Genomic DNA, 8,772 nt, shown 5'->3' with positions numbered 1-8,772 from the left:
TTGTTCAATGTATCTTCTTTGTTTCAGCAGAGTTCTTGCAGTAATACGATTCCTCGCTCAAGAGCAGCGGCGGTCCTGCTGAAAAACACCCTGATGGTCTCTGGCTAAAAATAAACCCTGTGCCAATGGAATGTCCTGCAACAATGGCACAGAGCACAGCAGCACGTGCTGCCAAGTGTGACAAAATAGCGCAGGTACCTCATCAGCCTCTTTAAAAATCCACTGCCCGTTTCGGTAGAAATGTTTGCTCTCGTCTGTTGCACACATAAAACCAGAGGAGAGGAGGCAATTTGGCAGCTGGTTACCAATGTGGTACAGAGAAAGGCGTTAATGAGGTTGAATCCCAAACAGTCTTTTGGGATCCCCTAGGAGCGCTGAGGGTCCTTGGTTTGAAGACAACAGAGAAGATCTCAACTGGTAACGTTAACAGCAGCTGCACGCAGGATGGCTTTGGAGAACCTGAGTATTTTAATTGTAACGTATACGTTGTATCATACCAGGGAACACTGACTTCTTCCCCTTTGGTAACATCTGCACACGTTGCTACATTTTGAGGACATCCCTCCAAGTAAAACAGGAGCTGAGTTCGCTGTCAGGAATTCAGTACACTGACTTTGCATTTTTCTGTCCTTAGGCAGAGAACCACCGCAAAGCTGCCCCTTCACAGCCACACAGCTGCAGCTCCACAGGCCAGCATGTCTGTCAGGCTGCAAACGAAGGACACGACCTGGAGAAAGCAGGCCTACCAGCCATGCAGACTGACTGCTGAGGGAGGCTCTTTGCTGTGCTCTGGCCCTGCTCCCGCTGGAGTTTTCCCCAGAACAGAGGATGTTTGAGCTGCTTTGCTCGCATTCCAAGCAGACTGTGCACTAATCAGCAAAGGGCCAGGACCTGTATGGATATGTATCATGCTGACCTCCTTGTTAGCATTTTAGTCAGCACCCAGCATCATAGAAATGCATTAAAAAAATCCATGGTCCAGGTAGACTGGGCTTCGTGCTTACATATACAAGCAAAGAAACCATGTCATAATGAACTGATGCTGTGTGCACAGATGATTCCTCTAAGGGCTTCTGCTTAAGAGCCATGCAAGAAAGTTGGTCAACAGCAAAATAGTGCTGCTATCCACTCACATGATCCAAACCTCCTTTAATCTGGTTAGCACAGATCTGCTCATCTACTGTCTGCACCTTTCATGTCCATTTCCCTTCAAACAGGAAGACTTCAAACTCATTTTCTCATCCCATTTTGCGATTTCTGCTCTTTTCTGTATCTCCTTCTTCTTTGATTGCTTTTTAAAATTTACTTTATGTTTGTATCCTGATACATACACACACACACACAAATATATTTAAAGCCTGCTGATTGACCTTGACAGTTGTTCTGTTTAGTCTTCTCAGTTGAGGATTTCAGGCAAGAGGATATGTAAATATAGTACACACACATCAAATCTCTAGCAAGCTGCATCCCACCACAAACAAACTCGAACTCCCATGATAGCTCCTGGCACACCGTGAGCTCATCCTTGTATTTGCACTGATTTACACATAAAACCAAGGACGTATTTTGGAAGACAAGATGCCCTGTGATACGCGACCAAATATTTGCAAAGCGCACCAGCCTCTGAACTGATCCTCCACATCCAGTTGCCAAGCAACGAGGAGGGCTGTAAAAACAGCACCCTATGGTTACCTGCTCTGCCACTGCTTCTGTTACCTTAGTGCAGCTTTTCTTCCCTCTCCTGAGGGCAGCCGTGGCTGTGCAGCCCAGGAACAAACTTCTGGCCACCCCCCAGCCCACGAGCCTGCAGGATGCTCGGCCAGGTGCCTCCCACCACTGCCTGGGCTAGGAACTTGGTGACACACGGAGCTTTCTGAGCATTCTGTGATCCGTCCCTTCGGGTTTTCCCCTTTGGCTGTTAAAAAAAGGCAGATCTGCCTGTTCTTTATCACCTGTGCTCTCAGAACAGCTCTGGAAGAGCTTGGAGGCTGGCCCGGGGCTGTGTGAGGACACCTGAATCCAGGGGAATAATTAATAACAGCTGAGCCTGCTTACAAACAAACACCAGAGGGAGAACTACACCGACATCAGGGTTAGCCTATTTCTAATTAACACACGTCCAAGCGGCAGTGAAATGTCAAGAGCAATGTTTTCTCAGTGAGTATCCAGATGTAATTGCAGATGTAATACTAAGCTGTGCAATTTTTGGTAACGCTCAGGTACGTCACGTGAGCAGGGCGTTCAAATACATCGTTAAAGCAGGAGGGAGCCGATAGCCCACGTAACAAAGCAGGCGCTCACACCTCCCGGGGGGCAGCGAATTGGAGGGCTGTGCAGAAGCACAGCGCTGCTATTTTGGTGACGGCAGCACCGTGGTGGCATTTGCACAGGGATTAACCTTCCACATGCACAGAGGGGAAAAAAGGAATCTGTCGCATCAGATTTAGGAACATGAGGTGGAAATGCTGAGCAGAACAAACTCCTCATCCAAGCCAAGGCGATGCAAAAGATGGAACTTTCTTACCTTGGTTCCCCAAATCCTTCTGGCACGGGTATCTCTTAGCTCCTCCTCCTTTTTTTTTTTTTTTCCTTCTTTCCCTTAAACTAATTTCAGCTGCCTCACCCTGTGTTCTTTTCTAAGTGCCCAATTGCTCACATTTCAATTTCCTGCCCAAAACGTTACTGAACTAATTCTCTTCTCCCAAATTCCATAATGCAATACATACAGTATGGCTAAATCTCTGTCCATTATTACATGCTCTCAAGGCAGCCTGTGAAACCATTAAGATCATGTTCATTATGAGCCCCAGTATTACAACAGAGCAAAACTAATTAAATAACGAAAGCCAACATGAATAAAATCATTCAACACTCATTTTTCTCGAGACCACATCTGTCCCAGTTGAGCTTCAGGATGGATGGAGATAGGCAGGATCCAAAGGCCCACACAGACTCTGCATCCGCCTGGGAACTCAGTGAGTCCAAATCAAAATCAAGCTCCAAGTTTCAACAGATGCCTCCTGCTCTGAGGAAGTCCTATCTGACACTTTCTGCACTGCACCTTCATTGCTCAGACCACAGGATGATCACAAGCAAAGTGCCACGGTCGTCTTGTTCTCAGAATCCAATAGTGGAAGCCACAAACACCAAAACTGCAATTACCTTACTGTTAAATGTTACTATGTGGCCTTGGATAAGTCTCTCAATTGCTTGGGACAATTCCAGCTGGTTGAATGGGAGGAATGCTTTAGATGCTACAGAGTGAACACAGTTCACTTGCTTTAGCAGTTAAACTGTGAGAAAGAAGCTGAACTTTGTAAAATGCCATCTAAGTAAAATAGTCTGTACATCAACTTTGACTATTAGTGCCTGAAACTGATTGAATTCCTTTAATAAGATGTCATTACATTATAAGACAGCCCTTCCTAAGGACAAGAATTTGTTACAGCTAGAAACGCACGCTCGTTAAGCAGCTCTAACACATAAAGCAAACAATTATCTCCTGCCTAAAGAAATGCACTAGATAATTTTTCAGATGTGTCATGAAGGATTGACAGAAACACTGGCTTGTCTGTTATCTCCTCTCAACACGAATACTGATTAACTCAAAAATGACATCACATCCTTGGTAGGCTGAACACCCTTTTGTGTTCTGCAGCTCCCATGCTTTCTCTGCCTGCTGAGCTGCTCAGCCAGTGCCCAACAAAATCAACAAGCTGCAGAATTGGCCTGCAGAAGGTCTGACTGGTGAATGCAGAGCTCTGCCTCTTACTGTCAGGGTATGTCAGGAGAGCCCTATCCCGCACTGCCATTCTCATGGCACAGTCTACTTTCTCTATTTGTTAGAACATTTCCACTACTGTCTGCAAATTACCACTGTTTTATTGGTAGTAAGAAAAGGTTATGGGTAATCAGACAATTAATGGGAACACACGCAGTTTCTGTGGCTCACTGAAGACGAGTGGAAGCTTACACATAGAAGTGCTTATGAATAAGTGCAGAATCCAAGACTGAAATTACAGAACATGTATGTGAACATGGACACATATAAAAACATATAAATTTGTTGACAGGGCTCTGTATCAAAATGTTGTTTTTAAGGTTTTCCACACATGCTGCATGAACCCTGATTTTAAAAATGACAGACAACACAAATCCAGGTATTTTGATATCTGTGGAATAAATTCATTCAGACTGCTGACATTGCTGATGGCTAACATTGATCAAAACCCGATTTCTAGAATTCCAGACAAGAATATTTATTGTAGAAAGGAAACATGGAGTAGCATAAAAACTTACAGCAGTTTAATGTTTCTTACCCAGTAAATCAAACTTACACCCCCTCCGTTATGAGAATAATGGTGAGCACATGTCAGAGGCACACTTGGTGCAGGAGTGTGAGCAGAAGCAGCCACCTCTTACCTGTCCAGCCTGCAGTTGGTCCAGCACACCTGAGCAGGACAGCATCACTCCACAGAAGGAATTCTGAGAGAGAAATACACTAATACATTTTCACTTCCTTGCGTGCTGGTTGGAGCACTGGCCTGCTGACCCACGTGCCAGACATGGCAGTCTAAGACTTTGACCAGGGCTCCACTCCTTTTTATGCTTTTGCTTAGAAGGAACACTGAGAAGATCCGTTGTACATTTTGCTTACAATCACTACAAACTGGCAAGTAAATCATCCACAAATTGCAGACAAATTAAAGACAGGACATTTGTTCAAGCACCAGTCCTTCTACAAATCAGATTTATCTTTTTGCCTTTTTAGACAAATTTCATCACGAATTTCATTTCTAAATTTCAGCATGTCTTCTACATCTTTGTAGGCAAGCATTTCTTGAACAGACAGGAGCTTAAAGCCATTCAGTGTAAAAGCTGACACACGCTGCACAGAATTTAACATGTTCAGTGACATCCTAACCGACTCACTTAAACTAGAACAAACAGGAAAAATCCTGGCAGTCCACAACCCAAACCGTGAGTTCTCACCAGAGAAGAGCTGCTCTGAAACCTGCACACCCCAGAGCTCCAAGCATTCTCGTAGGCTGACTCCAAAAAACCGTAGTGAGTTTGTATCCGACAGCAATTCCACATTCTTTTTCAGGTCATCTTCTACACTAAACACCATACTTACATACTTCACCTGATCATCAATTTTCACGCTTAACGAACTCAGAAAACAGTTGGAAGGTATGTCTACTTCCAAATTGATGCAGGATCCACTAACAATGCAGTTCTTCCCTACCAACACTCCAGGTCCAATCCTGGAGTATTCAATAATGGATCCAGGTCCTACAAAACACCCAGGCTCAAGTATGCTTTGAATGATACTTGCTGATCCACCCAAGGTCTCAGCTTTGTCAGAAGAGATGCTAAAAGCCTCAGGCAGTAAGTTAAGCTCAAATTTCAGTTTGCTATCAGATGTAAAATGAAACAAATACTCTTGAGTAGTTCCAATGTGATAGAACTTAGAGTTGTTTAAGACTATGACATTAAGTGAAGTTCCTTTCAGAAGAGAACAGAGCTTCTGCCGTACTTCCGCTAACTGTGATTCCTCTTTTGTGGCTTTACTTGTATTTTTCGTGTGATCTTGAGTTGTTCCACGTCCCAGGGCCTGCAGGAAGTCACCATACGCATCTATTTCACAGCACAGAGTATCAATTTGCTTATAGAATGCCAGTAATTGTTTTGCAGTGCCGTGATCAATGTAAAATATACTGTCTGTATACACGCACTCCGAGTCCACTTCCGAGTCACTGTGGTCTGCAAAGGAATCCAGCTGAGAAGAATTCCTCCTTACACAGACTGCGCCGCACCGGCGCATGGTCTCCACATCTGGTTTGTGCAGGAAACGATGGCAAGATGTGTATTCAAGTCCTCCTTCTCCTGAGAGACTGGATGGATCTAAAACAAACACTCCATGAGTGGTCCCAACTGCCAAATCTGAAGGGTGAGCTAAAGCAGTAAATCCAGGCTTATCAAACGCGATCGTTTCTGTAGGGCCGGTGCTGTAAAGCTCTATGTCATCTGAACAAGTAATGAGAATTCCTGGTTTCATGTGACGAGGGAAATCGATGTACATGGCAAGCTTCAGCTCCAGCATTTGGTAGACAGGATCGCCGAAAGGCAAGGCTGTGAAAATCTTGCCCAGTGCACTCGCATTCGGTAAACGCTGGCTGTAACCACCTGAAGAAAAAGACAGAGGACACTTCCTTGGAGACCACAGGCTGTGCAGTTGGTCCTATGCCAAGCATTCCTCAAAAAAGTCAGATTTTAAAAAGTTATCATGTGCCTTCAAATATTTCCTGAGACAGATCTGACCTAATGTCCAAAATCCAGTGTGCCTCAAACAGCTTTTATTAAATCTGTGGTTGATTTCATTACCTTTAGTTTTGATTCAGGGCTGGAGTACAAACAACTCGTCTATAAATACAGAAAGTAAATTACTCCAGCTGTTCGCTTGAAAACTAAAGGAGAAAGAAAAAACATCCCAAAACAATTTTAAGTGAGAGAGGAGTCAAACAAGCAACACTTTGGTAAGGTGGCCTCTTATTTAGTGGATGGCAACCCTGCCCACAGCAGAGTGGAACTGATGATCTGTAAGGTCTCTTCCAACCTAAGACATTCTAGGATTCTTTGACCTGGTTTCTTTCTTCTCTGCTAAGTGGATACAGTTTTCCACCTAACACATCTTGAAAGGCTTTTGACAAATCGGGTAAGGCAGCAAACATTTGTTCTGCATTTACAAGACCTCTAGGTCCCTATGCAGCCTGCAGGGAGGAAGAGACTGCTTAAGTGGGCATTTCAAGGCAGCAGCTTAATTCTGATGTTCTGACTGACCAAAGAACCAAAGTGCTGAAATGCTGAAGTGACAGTAACAACTCCAGAAGTTCCAGTGGAAATTCAAATGACCACTTCAGCTACACTTGAGGTTACTCTTCTAAGAGAACTGTATTTCTAATTCTTTATCTATCAACATCAGCTTTTTGTTTGTTTGTTTTTCAAAGGTGACATTGTAAAGCGTGGAATGTAAAACAGAACTTACCAGAATGAATTAGTAGCACAATAAAAGAAGTCCATTTATCACCGTAGAGATTTTCCAGGCACTGAAGAACATGAAGTGTTGATCCACCATTTCCTAAAGAAAAAAGCATTTTATTATAAAGATCACCAATGATACATGCACTGAAACGTGAAGCATGCAAAGACCTGGTGATGTTTATTAAATGTGTTTTTTTTCTGTGTAAAAAATGAGCTGTCACTTGTTTTTAAAAGGTAAAATTTATTTACTTATTTTATTTTATTTTTTTAACAGACTGCCCGCAGATGCACTGACGTCTATCTGACATTTCCTCAATCAGTTCTGACAGAACAGCCTTCCTAGAGCACTGCAGCTGAGTCACGCAGTGAGGATGCACAGTCAAAGCAAAGGACACCTTGGCTGGGCAGGATGGTTGTGCTCAGAACAGCCTCACCACCCAATGCTTCCCAACTGACCCAACTCAGCCGCAAGCGACGGCTCCTGCATGAAACGTCGCACAGCTTCACCACTGACTTCCATCAAACTTTCAGAAGGAAAAAATGTAAAACTTCTGGATATTCTTATGTGCTTCTAAAACAGCAAGATTTCTGAAAGTAATCTGTGCCTATTATTTTATACTGCAGATAGACTGCTGAGATGGGCTACCTTCTACATCCAAGTAAACAGCTATAATGAGCTTAGGATGGTATGGCAGACAACTTTCTTCCAGGTTATTGTTGCACGTTGTTGAACGTATTGAAATACATCAGTGTAAACTACCAGCTCAAAGCGAGCAGAACGAATTTACAAAACTACCACGGGTCAGCTGTATTCCACACTGGGAATATAGAAGACAGCCACACTGTATGAGCAATGTGCACCCACAGACCACTGGGATGGTGTCCTACAGAATCACAGAACGGCTTGGGTTGGAAGGGACCTCAAGGATCACGAAGCTCCAACCTCCCACTGCAGGCAGGGCCACCAACCTCCACATTTCATAGCAGCCCAGCTGTCCAGGGCCCCATCCAACCTGGCCTTGAACACCTCCAGGGATGGAGGGGCATCACAGCCTCTCTGGGCAGCTGTTGCAGCATCTCACCACTCTCTCTGTAAAGAACTTCCCCCTGACATCCAACCTAAGACTTCCATCCTGCAAGAACATCGTCCCAGTTATCATAGTGGAAATTTTCTCTGCAAAAATTACCTTACATGAAGTCTGAGAAGCACAAACCTGCCATGCTGTGGCAGGAACGACGGTAACATGCTACCAACAGCATTAGAGCCTACATCTGTGCTGCAAAGGACATTTTTTGAGCAGGATTTTGAAGCCTCTCCACTGCAAGAGAGCAGCTGCAGTGGTCACACAAAGCTGAGCTCGGCGTGACTCAACACGAGTACGATCATACGGGTGCACTACGTGAGCACAGATCCCCGAAGGACCAGACGAGGCCCCAGGTGAGGGCAACATCACAGCGGCTGCAGAGCAGCCCTACAGCCCGCAGTCTGACGCCCTCCGTCGCGCACGGATCCGGCCGCTCCGCAGCCGCCAGGCGTGGCACGCACCGATTTTGTGTCCCGGGGGATCCACGAAGACGTGGTACCGCACGCCCAGCGGCAGCTCCCCGCCCCGCAGCTTGGCGGCCAGCTGCCGCCGGAACGCCCGCTCCTGCTCCGCGTCGGCGGCGGTGATGACGACCAGGTCCCAGAACTCGCCGTGCCTCGCGGCTCTGCCTGTCCGGCGGGGC

The 8,772-nt window shown here is 45.2% G+C and overlaps 1 protein-coding gene across 1 annotated transcript in view; it reads right to left on the bottom strand.

Annotated features, from left to right (window-relative positions):
* Positions 1 to 4,163: 4,163 nt before the first annotated feature.
* Positions 4,164 to 8,772, bottom strand: part of FPGT (fucose-1-phosphate guanylyltransferase) — a 5,171-nt gene continuing 562 nt past the window's right edge. The window contains exons 3-5 of the mRNA XM_042820072.1: positions 8,591 to 8,758; positions 7,049 to 7,141; positions 4,164 to 6,189 (exon numbers count right to left, since the gene is read on the bottom strand). Coding sequence (XP_042676006.1) covers positions 4,739 to 6,189; positions 7,049 to 7,141; positions 8,591 to 8,758 — 1,712 coding nt within the window. The 3' untranslated portion in view covers positions 4,164 to 4,738. The remainder of the gene's footprint in view (positions 6,190 to 7,048; positions 7,142 to 8,590; positions 8,759 to 8,772) is intronic.

The sequence above is a fragment of the Centrocercus urophasianus genome, unplaced genomic scaffold (genome assembly GCF_019232065.1).
Source record: "Centrocercus urophasianus isolate 14NV4802_14NV808 unplaced genomic scaffold, USGS_Curo_1.0 seq_18, whole genome shotgun sequence".
NCBI classification, from domain to species: Eukaryota; Metazoa; Chordata; class Aves; order Galliformes; family Phasianidae; genus Centrocercus; species Centrocercus urophasianus.
Note: the sequence above shows the minus strand (reverse complement) of the source record. Positions and strands in the feature narration are given on the sequence as shown.